At 30.9% G+C, this 21,818-nt stretch overlaps 1 protein-coding gene across 8 annotated transcripts; it reads left to right on the top strand.

Annotated features, from left to right (window-relative positions):
• On the top strand, window positions 1-17,653 carry LOC124948338 (kinesin-like protein unc-104). Of its 8 annotated transcripts, none has more exons than XM_047491805.1 (29): window positions 1-472; window positions 2,887-3,078; window positions 3,205-3,287; window positions 3,457-3,535; window positions 3,722-4,067; window positions 4,211-4,466; window positions 4,608-4,610; window positions 4,785-4,942; window positions 5,040-5,179; window positions 5,753-5,791; window positions 8,098-8,232; window positions 8,470-8,916; window positions 9,189-9,391; window positions 9,570-9,687; window positions 10,251-10,402; window positions 11,034-11,215; window positions 11,290-11,427; window positions 11,550-11,668; window positions 11,812-12,181; window positions 12,292-12,382; window positions 12,482-12,597; window positions 12,735-13,275; window positions 13,466-13,646; window positions 14,028-14,275; window positions 14,355-14,620; window positions 14,743-14,980; window positions 15,082-15,218; window positions 15,894-15,995; window positions 16,067-17,653. In XM_047491805.1, the coding sequence occupies exons 2-29, from the start codon at window positions 2,979-2,981 to the stop codon at window positions 16,167-16,169; spliced, it is 5,091 nt and encodes a 1,696-aa protein (XP_047347761.1). In that variant the 5' UTR covers window positions 1-472; window positions 2,887-2,978; the 3' UTR covers window positions 16,170-17,653. The 8 variants fall into 8 exon arrangements, with proteins under 8 accessions (XP_047347761.1, XP_047347760.1, XP_047347759.1 ...); XM_047491804.1 differs by having other exon boundaries at window positions 13,466-13,655; XM_047491803.1 differs by having other exon boundaries at window positions 10,230-10,402.
• The last annotated feature ends 4,165 nt before the right edge of the window (window positions 17,654-21,818 follow it).

Below are 21,818 nucleotides of genomic sequence, written 5' to 3'. Positions count from 1 at the left end.
GTGAAAGTTATATCAAATAATATGCGAATCGAAGTATTATCATCGTCATTATCATTATTATTATTATTATTATTACTATAACAATAATAATAATAATAATAGTAACAATAATAATGATAATAATGTCTTCGCCTCGCGGTATGTATCTCGATCGTCGATCGTCTAGTGCACCGAGATAGTAATCTCGAGGATTTTTTTTTCCTCTCTTTTTTCTCTCTCTCTCTCTCTCTCTCTCTTTCTTTCTCGTGCGCGTACTTTACTTACTATATCTATTTCTCGCGAATAGTAAGTTATAATCGCGGAGTTACGTCGATGCCGTACGACGTCGACGGGCGACGTCTTCGTGCGCTCTTCATGCGCGCGTCCCTCAGTGTTCAGTGATTATTTTATATCCAATTACAATAAACCAAGGAGAAATACGAGTAAGGAAGGACAGTAAAGGGTGGAATTTTAATTCGATAGAGAGAAGAAGGTAAGGAAACAACCGAGGAGTGTACTCTCTCACCCTCGTTTTCTATTTTTTTTATATTTCAATGGTATCTATCACCCTCTCTCTCTCTCTCTCTCTCTCTCTCTCTCTCTCTCTCTCTCTCTCTTTCATTCTCTCCGTCTATTTCTATCTTTCCTTCTTTGTCTTTTCGAACTCCCTTGAAACTCGAACCAACCCGGTTCTCTATCGATCACGGTACGATGCCTTTCTCATTTATCCCACTCCTTCTTTCTCTCTCTCTCTCTCTCTCTCTCTCTCTCTCTCTCTCTCTCTCTCTCTTCCTATTTCTCTGGTTCTTTCGTCGTTTCTCGAACGTCCTTCGGAAAGATTCGATCCCTTTCGGTTGGTTCGAACTTCTCAGTTTTCTTCGTAACGTCTTCGACGTGACCTCTCATTTTCTCTCTCTCTCTCCCTTTCTCTCCCTCTCTCTTTCTCTCTCTCTCTCTCTCTCTCTTTTTCTCTCTTTTTCTCTCTTTCTGTCTGTCTCGTCGTGAAAACGTATTCGAAATTAATTCAAATTGGATGGACCATTCTTTGGATCTGAAGAGAGACGAAAAAAAAATTAATTATATTTTTCCTTTCTTTTCTTTTTTTTTTTCTTTTCTTTTCTTTTCCCTTCCACGTCTTTTCTTTAGTCAGTCGTTCCGCGCATAGATAAATAGACGTCATCGTGCGAAATATTCGAATATTCCTTTCTTTTTGTATTCGATTTTTTAAATGGCCGACTATTTCGTCTCGCTCTACTTCGTCCGGCCATTCGTCGAGCTACATCACGTAAGGAGTACAAGTCAGTTGAAATACGGACAAGTGTCGTCAGTCGAAGTAGCATCAGTCAATGTTATCAACGCCGAGGAGATTGCTCGTCATTCCTCATCCCTGGTGATCTTAATTTTTTGTTTTTACTTTTTTTTTTTTTTTCTTTTTTCATTTTATTTTACACGTATTACAAGTGCTACGAATCAGAGTGACGTATAGAAATTCTTCGAAAACATTGAAAATTATTTTAATATTATTATTATTATTATTGTTATTATTATTATTTTTTTTTTTCTTTTTTTTTTTCTTTCTTAAAAATTTCGCTACATTAATGTTTTGTGCAACGACGAGTGAGTAAAAGAGGATTAAAAAAAAAAAAAAAAAAGAAAAAAAAAAGAAGAATAAAAAAAAAAGAAAAGAAAATATAAAAGAAAAAGGAAAGAAGAAAAATTTTTTCATTTCCAATGAATTTCCCGTCTCGGATATGCATTATTGACCTAATAATAAGCGTTCTAAATTCCACGAATAAGACGACGACGACGACGACGACGACGACGAGTATCTTCCATTAGAACGAGACTGTATTGATTTATCGTTTCTACCGTTTCTAAAAATTCTCGACGGGGATTTTAGGTGTTTTTTCATCGTCAAATTAAATACAATTAGCATTTTGAATTTTGATTTGTTTGTTTCGATCGATCATCAAACTCGTTTGTTGGTTAATAACATTGACATTATGTATCGACGTTATTTACGAGTAACTATGTATGTAGGAGCCACACACACACACACACACATAAATGCATGCAATTATGAGAGAGAGAGAGAGAGAGAGAGAGAAAGAGAGAGAGAGAGAGAGAGAGAGAGAGAGAAAGAGAGAGAGAGAGAGGCTGTATGTTACAAATTGCTCGTGCGCCAGGATGGCCGTGTACAAGAGCGCATGTGTACATAATCGAGCACTCTGAGTCATTCCATAATTAACGCTTCTGAAAATTTACATTTCCAATTCTGTGATTTATTTCTATCTCTTGGAAAAAGAAAAGATAATGAAATGAATTCATATCTTTTGATACACGACGATCAAAACGTGAAATTATTTCTTTTCCAATTTTCTCTTTTCTCTTTCCTTTTTTTTTTTTTTTTTTTTTTTTTTTTTCAGTAAAATAGACTTAAATAAGATCATTCCGTTTTCAATTTCACATTCTTTCTGTAATTTATTTCCGCAAGAGAGGAAAAAAAAAAATAGAATACGAATGTTCGCTTTTCTTTGTCACAATCGAAACGTGAAATTGTTTCTTTTAATTTTTTCCAAATTTTTTTCTTTTTCATTTTGCTTAAAATCTATTTAGAAATTATCACGTTTGACATGTATTCTCTCCGCGATAATATTAATTTTTCATAAGAATGAGAAAAAGATCAAAGATAAATATTATAAATTATTATATTTATTTTTGCATTTTTCTTTTCCATCCCTTGAAATCGATTTGCAAAATTATTCGTGGTTGATGAATGAACGTCAACTTCAAAATGGATGATTCATGATTATGATGAAAATATTTTTCGTCGATTTAGTTTCATTTCTAATTCGAATTTTATGTATCTGTTTTTTTTTTTATCTTTTTCTTTTTCTCTTCTCGTAGAACAGACCTGACCAAAGGCACACAACAATAACGCGACCATAGTAATTTGTAAGGAACATTGAAGGGCCAATAAAAAAAAAAAAAAAGTAAAGATGTCGTCGGTGAAAGTAGCGGTGAGGGTTCGACCCTTTAACAATCGTGAAATTTCACGAGAAGCACAATGCATCATTGAAATGTCAGGAAGTACTACTTGTAAGTAAAATATACGTCAGAAAAAAAAAAAATATATATATATATATATATAAATATTCAAATTTTAAATTAAAAGATTAAATGAAGGAGAAAATTCAATTTAAAAATTACATTTTCAATTAACAGCAATAGTAAATCCAAAAGCACCTGCAGGCAGTAAGGATGCAATAAAAAGCTTCAATTATGATTATTCGTACTTTTCCATGGACGTGAGTATGAAAAAGAAGAAAAAAATAATAAATAAATAAATAAATAAATAAATAAATAAAAGTTATAATAGAGATAATATCTTCTTAATTAAATTAATAGTAATAATAATAAAAAAAAAAAAAAAAAAAAAAAGGAGATGAAAGTAACACATTATCTTATATATTGCAGCCAAGCGATTCTAATTATTCTTCGCAAATTATGGTCTATAAGGACATAGGCGAGGAAATGTTAGAACATGCATTTGAAGGTAAAAATTAAATTTTGATTAGATTAATTGAAGAAAAAAAAAAAAAAAAAAAAAAAAAAAAAAAAGAAGAAAAAAAAAAGAAATGAATAAAAAAATGAAGTAAATAAAAAAGGGAAAAGGTCGAAATATTATATGCAACAACGAAAGATAATCATGAAATATATTGTTGTTACTTTACTTTTATAGGCTACAATGTTTGTATATTTGCTTATGGACAGACCGGTGCTGGAAAGTCTTATACAATGATGGGAAAACAGGAGGAGGGTCAAGAGGGTATTATACCTCAAATTTGTAAGGATTTATTCCGTAAGATCAGTCGAAACTCGTCCGAACAATTAAAATATTCGGTTGAGGTAAGCTACATGGAGATTTATTGTGAGAGGGTTAGGGATTTGTTAAATCCAAAGAACAAAGGAAATTTACGTGTACGAGAGCATCCTCTTCTTGGACCATACGTCGAGGATCTTTCAAAATTAGCAGTGATGTCATATCAAGACATTCACGATCTCATAGACGAAGGAAATAAAGCTAGGTTGGTAAAAAAACAAACAAACAAACAAACAAACAAATAAATAAATAGAGAAAACATTTAATTTGCTATTTCATTCTAACGTATTAAATTATGTTTATAATCTTTCTTTTTTTTTTTTCTCTCTTTTTTTTTTCGGTCTATAGAACGGTCGCAGCCACAAACATGAACGAGACATCCAGCAGATCGCACGCGGTCTTTACAATTTTCTTCACACAACAAAGACAAGATTCAACGACCGGATTAGCGACAGAGAAAGTTAGTAAAATATCACTTGTCGATCTGGCAGGTTCTGAAAGGGCCGATTCAACTGGTGCAAAGGGTACAAGATTGAAGGAAGGTGCAAATATAAATAAGAGTCTTACTACACTCGGAAAAGTTATCAGCGCATTGGCCGAGATCGTTAGTATAAATTTTTTTATTCTTTGACATGGATTTAAATTTGACATTAATTGTAATATCGAAAATAAATATTTATTATTTTTATATTAATTTCCCAATGATTTTACATTTCTTGCTGCCATTATTTTTACGGATAATTAGGCGGTAAGTTTTCATTATAGATTCAAGAATTTTTCGTAATTCGCAATTGTAGATTCAAGAATTTTTTCTAATAAATAGTTTCAAAGCAACATTTTAATATATTTTAATTTTATAACATATATGTATATATATATATACATATATATTTATGTGTGTATTTTTTATGAATATTTTCAGGCTACAAAGAAAAAAAAGAAGGCAGATTTCATCCCCTACAGAGACTCAGTTCTAACATGGTTATTACGTGAAAATCTTGGTGGTAATTCGAAGACCGCAATGATAGCAGCAGTTAGTCCAGCCGACATCAATTACGATGAAACTTTATCGACATTGAGGTAATTATATTTATATATACATATATATATATATTTTTTTTTTTCTATTGAACAGTCAACAAACTGATAAAGTCAATTATTGCTGTGACCTTCGAAGATACGCGGATCGGGCGAAACAAATCGTTTGCAAAGCCGTGGTCAACGAGGATGCGAACGCTAAACTCATTCGAGAGCTCAAAGAAGAAATACAGAAATTACGTGAACTACTCAAACAAGAAGGGATCGACGTACAAGAAGGTGAGTTATGACGTATACCATTACTGATGTCGCTTGTTTCGAGTATGCAAATCTTGTTGCATTGTAAAGTAATATTTTAAAACTAACTCTTCCAAAGCAAATTTCCATATATAAACCCATAAATAGTTTTGATTTTAGTATAAAGAAGGCAGCATATAGATTATTTCAATACCATCGTCATAACAAAAAATATATATTTTAGATATTGATCGTAATGTGATGACCATATATATAAAAAAAGAAAAGAGAAAAAAAAAAAAAAAAAAAAGAAACAAAAAACAAAACAAAAAAAAAATTACAAAATATTTAAAACGTTTGGAATTGGATTAAAAATAATAATGTATTGTGTTTGTGTTGCTGCAAAATTTAAAAAAATAGAAAAGAAAAGAAAAGAAAAGGTATATACATACATATATATATATATATATTTAGAAAAAAACCAAAAAAAAAAAAATAAAAAAAGAAGAATAACAATTCTTTTTAACGAAATAATATTATGTATATTATATGGTGCACCGTAGGTAAGCTATTTATATAGTATTTTTTTCTTTGTCCCTTTTATGCATAACGTAGGGCCAGATGGCAAAGTCACTTATGAAAAGAAAGAGCATAGTAAGTAACAATTCACAAAAAAAAAAAAAAAATTCTCTTTGTTTAAGAAACAAAACGAAGCAAAGCAAAGCAAAGCAAAGCAAACAAACAAACAAACAAACAAACAAAAAAAAAGCAAGAATGACAAGTAAACACGGCAAAAGCAGCGTCCAAGCCAAGGCAATCGTTTTACCATTGTGCCTTTTACTCAATATATGCTTCTTTTTCACGGCCAAATGCACAATATTCATAACACCTTCATACCTGCGTATCTCTTTTATATACTCGATTGTTTATATATTGTATATAATATATATATATTATATATATTATATATATTATATATATTATATATTGCTTCGCGAGAGTGCCCATTTTTCTTTTCTTTTTGTTTCTTTTTCATTTTCATTTAGCCTAGATTACATTATATTCTGCCGTATTTAAAGTATCCTTTCAATATGTCTTCCCTATAATGAATACGCAATAATAATAGTATCAACATCTGCATAAATGTTATAAAATGAAAAAAGAAAGAAAAAAAGTGAGAAGGAAAAAAAAGAGCAATAGAAAAAAAAAAAAAATAAACGTTAACAATAATAAAATAAGAAAATTGTTGAGAGATTAGTGAACAAGTGATTAGAAATGTAGATTATTATATGTATATTATTTTCTAAAAAAAAAAAAAAAAAAAAAAAAAAAAAGGAAGAAAAAAAAAGAAAAAAAGAATAGAGAAGAAAAAAGAAAAAAAAAGAAGTAATAGATTTTTTTCCAGTATAGTATTAGTAGAAAAATAATCATTATGTATAATTCTTTTAATATTTTACATTTTGAAGCGTATCGAATGCACGATGAAGAAAATAACGAATCGCATTGATAAAAGAAAAGACAAACAAACAAAAGACAAGACTTACCGATCAATATGAATTATAAAAAAAAAAAAAAAAAAGTAGCTCTGTATGTATATATATATATATATTCTATATATATGAGCTTACAACGTTGCATGGACGTATAAAAAATTCTTTAGTAACGATAATAATAAAGTCAAATGCATGGTAGAAACAAGCGTGATTATGGCTGCATTGATAATATGAACTAAATTGTTGTATTATTATTATTATTATTATTATTATTATTATTATTATTATTCCATATTGCATGAATATATATATATATATTATCACGTGTATAACTTCTCAAAATAATTTTTTCCTTGCGTCATATATATTCCATATAGTTCATGTAATAATTTACAATAATCATTATTTTATATAATATCAAATTTCTATTATTGCAAACGTTTGCTTCTGAATTATTTAATAAAATAATACAATGAGATGATAAAAAGGAAAAAAAATAAAAAGATGCGTTTGATTTATGCGATTCGTTGTTCTTGAAATAAAATAGCATGAAGAACGCTTTAAGAAGCTTATCTGTTAGGTGTATACGAACAAGTATATATATATATATATATACATATATATATATATATTTATGTATTTGTTTTACTATAATGATTCATTTTTCAGATTTCGTCCGTTTTAGTAATTTTGGTCAGTATGTTAGCTTTTCCATCTCCCCATAAAAAAATAAAAAAAAAAAAAAAAAAAAAAAAAGAGAGAGGAAAAGAATTACATATAAAATGATACGAGATAGAAAAATCGTTTCTATGTTTCTCATTCATAAGCGATTATATATAGTTTTATATATATATATATGTCTCTAATGTCATATTTTATTAGCCATGCTTCTCTCATTACAACCCTGCTAAATTTCATTTGAAAAGATCAATGATCAACACGCTACGCCTCGTTCCCTCTAATAATATTTAAAAAAATTTTTTTTTTTTATGGAGACTGTCTTATTACATATCTATATATATCTATATCTATATCTATATCTATATCTATATCTATATATATATATATATATATATATATATATATATATATATATATATATATTTTAGATGAATAATTTAATACAAAAATTTTAAAGAAAAAGGGAGCAGACAAAAGCGTTAAAAATATTCTCTATGCTTATGCTATCGCCTATAGTTATGGCTTTGTGTGTGTTTTTTCAAAAATACGTGAATTCGCTACGCGAACACGTAATTTATAATAATAATAATAATAATAATAATAATAATAATAATAATAATAGTAATAATAATAATAACGGTAACAACATCGATGATAATAAAAAAAAAAAAAAAAAAGAAAAGAAAAAATAATAATAATGATAATCAATAATTACGCGTAATATCTGAAAGGAAATATTTTATCGTATATTAAAATTATATTGTGTCTCTTTTTTATTATCTACAGGGGATGAGATCATTCGAACGAATAAACGCGAGGACGATTACAAAGAATCACGTTCAAGAATTCCCTCACACACAACTTCGACTATTGCCGAAGAAGCGGTTGATCAGTTGCAAGCATCAGAAAAATTAATAGCCGGTAAATTGATATAACACGTATATAACTAATATAAATTCCTTTTTTATTCTTATTTTTCATTCGTAAAAAGAAAAAGGAGAAGAAAAAAGAAAAAAGAAAAAAATAAAAAGAATAACAGAAAAAGAAAAAGAAAAAGAAAAATGAATTCTTTCCGTTCTCGTTGTTAACAAAACTCTTTTTTTTTTTTATTATTATTATATTATGCATATACATATACATATACATATATGTCTATAGAATTAAATGAAACGTGGGAAGAAAAATTGAAGAGAACGGAATCGATTAGACTCCAACGCGAAGCTGTTTTCGCTGAGATGGGTGTAGCAGTTAAAGAGGATGGCGTTACAGTTGGTGTATTTTCCCCGAAGAAGACACCACACTTGGTTAATCTAAACGAGGATCCATTGATGTCCGAGTGTCTTATTTATTATATAAAGGATGGTTTCACGCGTATCGGTAGCGCCGAAGCTAATATACCACAGGATATACAACTTTGCGGTCCTCATATATTGAGCGAGCATTGCGTATTTGAAAATCACGAGGGTGTAATTACTCTGATGCCTAAGAAGGATGCATTGATTTATGTAAATGGTCGTGAAATAACCGAACCGATCGTACTTAAAACTGGATCGCGCGTTATCCTTGGGAAAAATCATGTATTCAGGTTCAATCATCCTGATCAAGGTACTTTTGAATAATTTGTCTTCTTTACTTATTCATTCATTCATTCATCTATTCATTCATTCATTCATTCATATATTCATTCATTCATTCATTCATTCATTCATTCATTCATTCATTCATTCATTCATTCATTCATTCATTCATTCATTCATTCATTCATTCATTCATTCTATATCTTTATATAGACGTACGTGGGTTATAGTGTCTTGAGAGTATATCATTATTTTGTTATTTCCTTTCTTCTTTCTTTGTTCCATTACGTTAATAAACAGTACGTGAACGAAGAGAGAAAAATTCACCCGCTGAGACACCCGGCAATGGTGAAACCGTTGATTGGAACTTCGCACAAATTGAATTATTAGAGAAACAAGGTATTGATCTCAAATTGGAAATGGAAAAGAGATTATTAGTACTAGAGGAACAATTTCGAAAGGAAAAAGAAGAGGCTGATCAGTTCTTTGAAGAACAACGTAAGGTAAGTTAGCATGTTTTTTGTTTCTTTCTTTTTTTTTTCTTATTCTTCTTTTCTCTCTCTCTCTTTCTCTCTTTCTCTCTTTCTCTCTTTCTCTCTCATTTTCTTTCATTTCCTTCTTTTTTATTCCGCATTACGTCATAAAACTGAAGTTCTTTCCCGTTTCTTTTCTTGATAATAGAGTTACGAAGCACGAATAGATGCCTTGCAGAAGCAGGTAGAAGAACAAAGTATGACTATGTCAATGTATAGCAGTTACACGCCAGAGGACTTTAATAATACCGAAGAAGATATATTCGGTATGTATGCTAATGATATATCGCTGTGAAATCGCTGAGTAATAATAATATTTATTTGACGAATCGATTTCACTTAATACAATTTTATAATATAGTTTTATGCAAACATTAAACTATCGTTTCACGATTGGCACGTTTAATCACTACGTTAGAACTTCATTGAAATATTATTTTATTTCTATCGAATGATTTTCTTTCATTTTCTCTTCTTCTTCTTTTTTTTTTTTTCTTTTTCTTTTTTTTGTTCTTTTGCGTTCTCTCATGTGAAATTTCTCCTCTCATATTTTGTAATCGTTTATCTTATTCTTTTTTTTTTTTCTCTTTTCTTTTTTGTCTTTCGTTTGGTTTTTTTTCTTTCGTTTTTTTTTTGTTTTTTTTTTTTTTTTTTTTTTTTTTAAGTACGCAAGAATCATCATTTCATTTGTTATTATTGTGCACCCAGTATTATCTGATCGTTATAATTGTAGAGCGTAGTTGACGAAGACATTGGTAACATGCTTGGCTTTTCTGACTGTTTTGCCTGGTGATGGCTTGCATTTCAGTCAACCCCTTGTTTGACGCAGAGAGCAACTGGACCGAGAGAGATTTCCAATTGGCCGCTTGGGCCTTCCGCAAATGGAAGTATCATCAATTTACCAGTCTACGGGATGACCTATGGGGCAATGCGATATTCCTCAAGGAAGCCAATGCCATTTCGGTTGAACTTAAGAAAAAGGTAAAGAACATAACGGGGAAAGAATTTTTATATTATCATTTTATTTCTGGATATGTGAAATACCAATCACTTTACGTCGAAAAAAATCGATTAACTGTAAATAAAAAAGAAAAAAAAAAAAAACAGTGAAGAAATAATACGAATGAAGTGATAGAATAATACGAATCGTTTTGTTTTATTCTTTCTTTTTTCTTTTTTTTTTTTTTTTTTCTTTTTTAATTCCTTTTAAAATATAAATTCAAATGAACATTGCAAAACGTATAAAAAAAAAGGCCTTGCCATTGCATTTGAATCGCATTATTGCAACGATTTACATTAGAGTATACGGTATTAAATTGGATTGACTTCTGAAATAAATTATCGTTCGTTCGTTGGCCAATAAAATTTTGTCATTTAATGGGAATCAAAATAATAATAATTAGGGGAATTAATTACGAATATAAAAAGTGAGAAGTTCGCGTCAAATATTTTGACATTTAAATTTATAAAAATAAAATTTAAAAAGAATGGAATGGGAATCGAGAGTTTCCCTTGTGAATGGTTCGTATATAAGCACGTATGTACTTGTCAAATATTTATGATCATCTTTATTATTATTATTATTATTATTATTATTATTTTTCAATTACAGGTTCAGTTCCAATTTACGCTATTAACAGATACCCTTTATTCTCCGTTACCTGTTGATCTTTTACCAATTGCTACCGATGGTGAAGAGGAAGAAGAAAGACCATTCCCTCGTACAATCGTTGCCGTTGAAGTTCAGGATACAAAGAATGGCGCCACGCATTATTGGACCTTAGAAAAATTAAGGTAATTAAGATTCGTTCGTTTTATACCATACAAAGAAATTTATATTTATCTATGATTATTAAATCATTCTGTAGGCTTAGGTTAGAACTAATGCGCGAAATGTATCATAATGAGGCTGAACTTTCACCTACGTCGCCAGATTTTAATATCGAAACTATTACGGGTGGTGACCCGTTTTACGATCGTTTCCCCTGGTTCCGCATGGTTGGAAGGTGAATACTATAATTTTTCACAGATAACACACACGCGCGCACACACACATAGATGTACATATATATATATATATATATCACAATATGATTGTGTTATTGATACATTTAATTTGGATTTATAGATCATTCGTATATCTAAGCAATTTGATGTATCCCGTACCACTTATTCACAAAGTGGCTATAGTCAATGAGAAGGGAGATGTCAAAGGTTATTTAAGAGTAGCCGTACAAGGTGTTGTTGGTAGGTTTGAAAAATAATACGAACAAAAATTTGTCGTTCTTTTTCTACTTTTTTTCTTTCTTTTTTTTTTTTTTTTTTTTTTTTTTTTGAAACAGATCTAAATAATAAACGGAGAGGATGATCTTTTTTTTTTCTTCTTCTAGGAGAAGAAAATAGCGAATATTCGAGCGGTGTTAGACAATCGGCACATATTTCTTTCGAAGATGATTTATTCGGTGGACATAAACATAACAAACGAAATACACTTTTGGCTCAAACTTTGGAAAAGAATCGTCAAATATTGATGAATGACGATCGCGTAATAGGTCATAACGAATTACACAAGGATTTGAAAGATGAGGATGATATATGTGACGCTGATAGCGGAAGAGGTGATAGTTCAGTTTCAAGTGATATGAAGGAAGAAGATCTACCGGATCATTTACAACTCGGTGCTGAATTTACATTCAGAGTTACGGTGTTACAAGCAATGGGTATTTCGACCGAGTATGCCGATATTTTCTGTCAATTCAAGTACGTAAATAATAACGTAGGATATATTTAATATCAAAAAACAAATAATTAATAAAGTTCTATTTAATTGCAAAAAATTAATAAAATCATATTGTATCATTACATTTAAGTTTCTTACACCGACATGACGAAGCATTTTCAACGGAACCGGCAAAGAATACAACCAAAGGAAATCCACCTGGATTTTATCATGTACAAAATGTAAATGATAAATTCATATAAATGATCGAAGGAAACATTTTTTATTTAATCAAATAATCCAAACGTTTCTAATGTCTTCTAATATAATATATCATACAGATTACAGTGACGGTCACGAAATCTTTCTTGGAATATCTTAAATCACAACCGATTGTATTTGAGATCTTTGGACATTATCAGCAACATCCGTTACACAAGGATGCTAAACTAGAATAGTTAGTATAAACGATATATGTATACAAGCAAGCACACACACACACACACACACACACATAATATTAATATTATCTTTTATTCTAGTTATTCGATTGTGCCAAAATGTCTAAGCCTTTATTTCTATTCATTTTAATAGCGTACGACAACCACCAAAAAGGATGTTACCACCTTCAATACCAATTAGTCAACCTGTACGTTCACCAAAGTTTGGTAGCGTTTTACCATCACCAAGTACTTCACACGTTCATGCAAAATATGATGTACTCGTATGGTTTGAAATTTGCGAATTAGCACCAAACGGTGAATATGTTCCATCGGTTGTTGATCATAGCGATGATTTACCTTGCCGTGGATTATTCCTACTTCATCAAGGGATTCAACGTCGTATTCGTATTACGATTGTACACGAGCCTGCTTCTGAATTACGATGGAAAGACGTAAGAGAACTCGTTGTAGGTCGTATTAGGAATACACCAGAACCGGAAGAAGAGGATAACGACTCCTCCGTACTTTCATTGGGATTATTCCCAGGTGAATATCTTGAAGTTCCAGGTGACGACAGATGTATGTTCAGATTCGAGGCAGCCTGGGACAGTTCTTTGCACAATTCGGCCTTGCTTAACAGGGTCACGTCTTACGGTGAACAAATATTCATGACTATCTCCGCATACCTTGAGGTTTGTTTCGCGTTTAAAATGAAACTATACAAAAAAGAAAAAAATAATAATAATAATAAATAAATGAAATAAAATAAAATAAAATAAAATAAAATAAAATGATTTATCTATTAAAGCGAGCAATTTTTTTTTTTTTAAACGTTAAATTTCTTTTGACTTTGAACTTGACTTGATTTGATTTTCATTTTAGTTGGAGAATTGTGGTAGACCAGCAATTATTACAAAAGATTTGAGCATGATTATTTATGGCAGAGATGCCAGGGTCGGGCCAAGATCATTAAAACATCTGTTCAGTGGAAGTTATCGAAATCAAGAAGCAAATCGACTTAGCGGCGTCTATGAATTGGTGCTGCGACGTTCATCGGAAGCAGGTAGCCCAGGTTTGTCCTGTGTATCCCTTAGTGTAGCAGCTTGCTACTATCTATCCTAAGTTACAGCGAATATTATAAAACGTTTGCACTGATCGTTATCAGCAGACGAAAAGAAATTGTTATTTTTTGAGACGATAATTGATATTTATTTTAATAATTATAAAATATATTTGACAATTTTGAAATACATTAAGACGAGAACGAGTCTTTCAATCGGTGTTGGTTCTCTTCTATCGGCGTACATCAACTTCGTCTAATATATTCGAACGCGAAGGCTTCGTGCAAACATTAATCAGTGAAGACATTATAATGTTTTATTTATATATAAATTCTTTTACGTTATACGCATCGAACTTCTTTCCTTTTCGTTTATTACATTAGGCGTACAAAGGCGACAACGTCGTGTATTAGACACGAGTTCTACGTACGTCAGGGGTGAAGAAAATCTTCATGGTTGGAGACCACGAGGAGATAGTTTGATTTTCGATCATCAATGGGAACTTGAGAAATTAACGAGATTGGAAGAGGTTGAAAGGGTCAGACATACTTTACTTTTGAGAGAGAAACTTGGCATCGATAAAATGCCTATGTGTAATAAACCATTACATGATTTCACAAAAAGCGAAAAGGTAAATATTGATGAATCATTTTGTTTCATTTGAGAAACATTATGGATAACACATTGATCATTGTAATATCGTATTATAGGAGGTTTGTAATATGGTAGCCAAAGCTACAAACGAATCACATGCTAGCCCAGTCAAACTCAAACGTTCAACCAGCAAAGACGTTTATGAACCTTGGGAAATGACTGACAGGGAGAGAGAATTGGCAACTAAATATATTAAACTTATCCAAGGTAGAATTCCAAGCAAAGAACCGATTTTATTGTCCGACGTTTCACCGGGTGAAGATACGATAGGTGATATGTCGGCATCCATGCTATCATCGGTTTTGTCCTCGTCGTCACAAGAGTCAGTTTACAAACGCATCTAATCCAAATTTTTATCTCTCATTTGTTTATAAAATTTTAACGCGGCATTAAAAATTTTTTTTTCTTTTTTTTTTTTTCTCTCTCTCTCTCTCCTTTTTACAGACTGAGTTCACCCGAAAGAGCCAAATTGCAAGAGCTTCAAGAAAGCATATTAGCTAGCGAGACAATTGGTCAATCATGTACAGCACCTGCTCCGATGGGATCGTCTTCACCTTCGAAGGAAAATCTAGTGTTGTATGTACCAGAAGTCGAGGAGATACGTATCAGTCCTGTCATTGCCAGGAAAGGATATTTGAATGTCTTAGAACACAAGACTAATGGATGGAAGAAACGTTGGGTTGTAAGTTTTTAAAAAGGAAATATAAATTATGTCGTTTAAAATTTGAAAATGTTCTTCTTGCGACGTTTGATTTTCTTTTTTTTTTTTTCTTTTCTATTCAGGCAGTACGTCGACCGTACGTTTTGATCTTCCGAGAGGAAAAAGATCCCGTAGAAAGAGCTCTGATTAATTTAGCAACTGCTCAAGTAGAATACTCCGAAGATCAATTAGCTATGGTGAAAGTACCAAACACATTCAGGTCAGTGATAAATATTAATTCATTCGTTCATCCATGCATCCATCTGCCCATTCATTCATTCATTCATGCATCCATCCATTCATGTGCCCATCTGTCCATTCATTCATTCATGCATCCATTCATTCATGTATCCATCTGTCCATTCATGCATCCATTCATTCGTTCATTCATGCATTCGTCTGTTCATTCATTCATTCATGCATCCATCTGTCCATTCATGGATTCATTCATTCATTCGTTCATTCATTCATTCATTCATGTATCCATTTGTCCATTCATGTATCCATCCATTCATTCATGCATCCATCTATTCATGTGCCCATCTATCCATTCATTCATGCATTCATCTGTCCATTCATTCATTCATGCATCCATCTGTCCATTCATGGATTCATTCATTCATTCATGTATCCATTTGTCCATTCATGTATCCGTCCATTCATTCATTCATTCATGCATCCATTCATTCGTTCATTCATGCATCCGTCTGTCCATTTATTCATTCATGCATCCATCTGTCCATTCATGGATCCATTCATTCGTTCATTCATGCATCCATCTTTCCATTGATTCATTCATTCATTCATTATTTTCAAAGGATATTAAATATTAAGAGATTTAATTTAATATTATTATTTTAATTTTATTAATTTTTATTATTATTATTTCTTATAGTGTCGTGACAAAACACCGTGGTTATCTTCTTCAGACTTTAGGTGACAAGGAAGTATACGATTGGTTGTACGCTATCAATCCACTTCTAGCCGGTCAGATAAGGTACGCATCTGATGAAATATGATTAATGATTATTTAAATGATAATTTTCTTGTCGAAATCACTTGTTTTAGATCAAAATTGGCACGCAAAGGCCCGGTTACTAGATCCTTAAACAATGTTTCACCAACCGGTGTTACTTCGGCGTCGGAACAACAATCGAATCAAACCAAGTGAGTGATCGATGCCTTGCTGGAGGTAACCGGCGCCGTTGCAAGAGCCTCCAAGAGAATATTCCGTTGGCCAAAAGCGACATTTTCGGCCCAGGACTTCTATAGTTTTCGATTTTCAGTAGTCATCGAGTGATCGTCGCGACAAGAGAACGTCGCCGACGTGGTTATTCGCTAAACCGATGATCTTGATATCTCGGAATCTCGTTTAAGGATACATACGTTATTTTATCATACACATACATACACACACACACACAGACATACATACGCGCGCACACACACACACACACACACAGAGCATACATACGCACACACACGCACACAAAGGTACATAAAACACACGTACAAAGATACACACGTAATTGCGTATACACGAGATAGGCGCTAATATACCGAATGAAAAGCAAAAAGAGGATTTAAAAAAAAAACAAAAAGAAGATGAAAAAAAGAAAAGAAAAGAAAGAAGAAACTAAACAAACGCGTAAATCATACAAAAAAAAAAAAAATAACGCCCTGCTTACTTCGCCTACGTGCAGGATTGAAAAAAAAAAAAAAAAAAAAAAAGAAACAGAAAGAAAGAAAAGCGAAATATATTCTCCTTCTATGAATAGCAACATGCTGAAATAAAGAAGAAAAAAAAAAAAAAACAAAAAAGAAAAAAAAGATCATTGTACCTTTTAGCGTTTTAGCCGAGAACACTTTCGCGTTTCTCGGTACATTTCGATTTCTTGCGAAATGTCGCCGATGAGACAACACAACAAGGAAAGTTCGCAGGGAATTACATATATCGATCTGTGTGTATTGTTCTATTCTTTTTTTTCTTCTTTCTTTCTTTCTTTTTTTTCTTTCTTTCGTTTTTTTTTTTTTTTCTTTTTTCTTTCTCTTCCTTTCTCCTTTCCACTTCCATATTTTATGGAAGAAAAAAGGGGTTTCGTTAATTCTCTTTCTCTCTCTCTCTCTCTCTATCTATCTATCTATCTATCTATCTATCTATCTATCTATTTATTTATCTATCTACCTATCTATCTGTCTCTCTTTCGAAAATGTGCGTCCAAACAAATTTGGTGATTTGCGTGTTGAATAATGTGCGTTTATGCCTAATATTGTGAAGTGCGTTTAGAGAGAAGAGGAAATGGATGAATTAAAAAAAGAAAAAAAGAAGAAGAACAAGTAGAACAAGAAGAAAACAGCGTTTGAAAAAACGGAAGGATTGGAAGGGTTATAGGGATGGTGGTGAGGAGAGATGACGAGAGGGGGGGGGGAGAGAGAGAGAGAGAGAGAACTCTTCTATCTCATTTTTAAAATAATTATTTATTTGCCGATCACACATACGAAAATACGTACATATATACAAAATAGATACACACATACACACACACACACATCACACGTACACATACAAATACACATTACCAAAGAAGAACTACATCGATGAGTATGTAAACAAATGATTGAATTACTATTAAAGTATGTATATGTATATCGTTATGAGGTGTCCTTTATTTGTTATATATGAAGGAGGTGAAATAATCTTTAATAGATTATAACGAAAATGAAATTATTTTCCATTATAATATAGACGTGTGCGTTATGCAGCTCACGCGTTTTCTCAGCTTTCATCCTTATCAGACATTTCTATGTGCTGTAGTCTCCATTTAAAATGCCTCCTCGTTCGAAATGGTGCACAAGTGTAAAAAAAAAAAAAAAAGAAAAAAAAGAAAAAAAAAAAGAAAAAAAAGAAAGAAAGAAAACGAAATGAAAACAAATGAGAGACAGAGATAGAGAGAGAGAGGGGGAGAGAGAGAGAGAGAGAAAGAAATAATGTTGTAAGGGAAGGAAAGGGAGAGAGGTTGGAGGAAGCAAAAAAAAAAATGAAAATAATAAAAAAGTCAATGAAGGAAGAATAAAGCAGAGATCGAGAGATAGAGAGAGATAGATAAATAGAGAGAGAGAGAGGGAGGAAAAGAGAGAAAGGGGAGAGATGATGATCGATGTTGAATAACGTGATAATTAAAATTGGAATTTAAAATCTCTCTTAATATCTCGGAGAGATCGTGTTAAGACTGCAAGAGGCTCCTGTAATAATACTTAAATATTCTCTTCTCTTATTCGAAGCTTTCGTTCTTGTTGTATGTCTAAACGCAATCGTTAAGGACTCGGTAAAGGACAAAAACTAAACAAAAAAAAAAAAAAGAACAAAAAAAGAAAAAAGAAAAAAAGAACAAACTCGAGGAAAGCGATTATGTAAAATATGTTATTTACGATTATAAGTATAAAAAAAAAAAGATGATATATCTCTTTCATGTGAGCGGAGGATAGAGTGATATTCTATGATTAAAAAAAAAAAAAAGAAAAAAAAAAAAAAAAAAAAGAAGCAACAAAAAAAAATGGACAATGAAATTGTGAATTAATGTCATTTTGAACATTTGATTATTATTATTATTATTATTATTATTATTATTATTATTATTATTATTATTATTATTATTATTATTATTATTATTATTATTATTATATATAAAGACCGCATTCGAACGATTATAAGCGATAACATTGCCCTAAGCGCTTCGCGACTTTCTTCTAGGGAAAGTAATAAGAAGATAAAAGAGAAAAAAAAAAACAAAAAAGAAAAAAGAAAATGAAAAAAGAAAAACAAGGAGTATAAAGAGTATAAATCTTTTACTTATCCGGACTTACCGTGTCAAAGATGATGATAATAAAAATGATCTATGACCGATATGGAAATATCAGCGTTTCTGTCTATTGCAATGAGTTTTCTCGGCGAAACCCTTTTTACTCGGAGTTCATTAGTTACAAATTGAAATTATTGTTTTACAGTAGTAAATAATGACATTTATTTATATATATATATATACTCATATATCATATCGTTTCGAGTAAATACATTTGAGTAATAAAGTGATAGTGTATGAGAAAAAAAAGAACAAAGCAAAAAGAAACAAGAAAAAAAAAAAGGAAAGGAAAGATACAATACTATTGAAGTTTATTCAACGAGCATAGACTTTTTTCTATTAATTTTTTTCTATTAATATACAATTTATTAGCTAGATAATATATGATATGATATATATATATATATATATATATATATATATATATATATGATGATATAATATATATATCATATATATATATATGATGATATAATATATATATCATATATATAATATATACATATATATATGTATATATGTATATGTATATGTGTATATATATATATATATATATATATATGTGTTTTACAGAGGAACACTTGGAGTATAAAGGGTTAAACATATGAAATATTTTAACAATGCATGCACACGTATTACCTCGAAACAGTAATATGTAAACGTTAGGTATTATTTGTTATTTAATATTTGTTTTTTGTTTTTTTTTTTTTTTTTAGAAATAGAATAGAAATCAGTCGATAAATAGAAAGAAGATAAAAGGTACAAAGAACAGAATAGACGGGGGTTGGGGGAGAGGACCGGGGAAAGGGAAGGGGCTTGCAATTTAAATTGGAACAAATTTTGTTATATAAATTATTTTATTATTTACAACTATTGTTTTTAAAGATATATATATATATATATATATATATATATATATATATATAAATATTTCACAAGATCTTTTATTTAATTTGCAAAATTGTCATTTTAAAATCTGATCGATTTTTTTCTTCTTTCTCTTTTTTCGGAAAAAAATCCTCCTCTCTCGTATACTTTTAAGCAGTATTATTAATATTCTTATTTTTTTTTCCTTTTTTTTTTTTCGACACATATCCTATAGCGAAAGTGCAATGTTAATAATCGGATACTTCGAATCTGTGTAACGAACGATTTCTTTGTAAACAATAAATTTGTTTTGTATATCTTTAAGAATTAGGACGAGAAAAAAAGAAAGAAAGAGAGAGAAAAAGAAAGAGAGAGAGAGAGAGAGAGAGAGAGAGAGAGAATGTATGTTAGATGAGAGAACGTAATTGTGTAATAGGATGACGTAGCCAAAAAAGACAAAAAGAAAAAAAAAAAGAATGAAAAAACACACCCCACGATAAAAAATCGATCGATAAAAATGTCCAATCTACTCGTTTGGTATTATTTAATTACTTCCTTTCTTTTCTTTTTTTCCTTTCTTTTTTTTTTCCTTTCTTTTTTTTTGTTCTTTTTTTTCTTTTTTTTTTTCTTTTTTTTGTTACGTTTTGTTCGAGATTGGATCGATAGCGGCTAAGTCATCCTAATTCTTTCACCTGAGCTTTTGGCTTGTAATCGTTGAAAAACATCATTTCCACGAATTATTCGACACCGTTGATATTTTCGCTTTGCTTAAATGTTGTCACATTTTTTAAGACCACATACATATTTATATTTATGTATTAATTATTAATTATTAATTATTATTATGATTTAATTTAATTTAATTGATTTTGTATCGACGACGACGACGACGACGATAAACACAGATACAGATACAGATACAGACACACACGTACATATACATATACATATACATATACATATACACATGGCGTAACCTACATACGTAGGTATATACATATATATGTACATATATGTATGTGTTGTACTTGATATCGTTCATTACCCTCGTCGTAATATATAATGTAGGACGAAAGATCGAAAGCAAAAGAAGTGAGAAGTGTGTAAAGAAGAAGAAGAAGAAGAAGAAGAAGTAAAAAAGAGAGAGAAAGGAAGTATAATAATAATGAAAAAGAAAAAAAAAAAAGAAAGAAAAGAAAAGAAAAGTAAAACAAGAAAAAAATAAAATAATAAGGTGGAGAATTTTTCCTTAACGATAACGTTGGAGAAAATAGAAAAGGAAAACTTATTATTAACTGGAAGTACGAAAATAACAGGGAAGAATAGGGAGAAAGAAGGAAATCGGAGGAAAAATTATCGATAAGGGTGCAAGAGAGAGAGAGAGAGAGAGAGAGAGAGAGAGAGAGAGAGAGAGAGAGAGATAGAGAGAGAGAGAGAGGAAAAGAAAGAAAATAAAATAAAAGAAAAACAAAATATAATATAATATGAGAAAGAAAAAGAGAGAGATAGATAGATAGAGAGAAAGAGAGAGAGAGAGAGAGATAGAGAGAGAGAAAGAAATAAAGAGAAAGAAAGACGGAATACGATAATTTGAGAGTGCTCATGTGTGTGCGTGCGTGCGTGCGTGTGCGTTCGTATGCTTGTGTGTGGTGATGCGTGTGTGTGCGCGCGCACGTCTGTATTGTAGCCTCGCGTCGTCGATGAATTATTATCGAAATGTTTCTTCGAAAATAAGAGAGAAAAATGAAAAAAAGAAAAAAAAGAAAAAGTAAAGAAAAAATAAAAAAAGCAGCAGCAATTGCGATGTTTAAACAAGCACAGCTTATAAAAAAGCCGATATAAACATAAAAGAAAGAGAGAGAGAGAGAGAGAGAGAGAAAGAGACATAGAGAGAGAGAGAGAGAGAGAGAGAGAGAGAGAGAGAAAGTTGATAATCTTGATAAGATAATTGCACACGCGTTTCTCCCACCTTTTTATGTAATTGTTATTATTAATTTTTTTCTTTTGAATTTTTTTTTTCTTTTCTCTTCTTTTGAAATCAATTAATTCCTCTTACTTTTGAAGGATGGGGAGGGGGTGAGGGGAGGAGAGAG

This window comes from Vespa velutina, chromosome 4 (assembly GCF_912470025.1).
Source record: "Vespa velutina chromosome 4, iVesVel2.1, whole genome shotgun sequence".
NCBI lineage: Eukaryota > Metazoa > Arthropoda > Insecta > Hymenoptera > Vespidae > Vespa > Vespa velutina.
The sequence above is the reverse complement of the archived record's forward strand: the minus strand, read 5'-3'. Positions and strand labels throughout refer to the sequence as shown.

Excerpts from the sequence above, each read along its gene's own strand:
- LOC124948338 (XM_047491802.1), top strand. The coding sequence starts at position 2,979 with ATGTCGTCGGTGAAAGTAGCGGTGAGGGTTCGACCCTTTAACAATCGT. Across the intron at positions 3,079-3,204 it reads AATGTCAGGAAGTACTACTT|CAATAGTAAATCCAAAAGCA; the intron begins GTAAGTAAAATA and ends TTCAATTAACAG. Across the intron at positions 11,428-11,549 it reads TGGTTCCGCATGGTTGGAAG|ATCATTCGTATATCTAAGCA; the intron begins GTGAATACTATA and ends TTGGATTTATAG.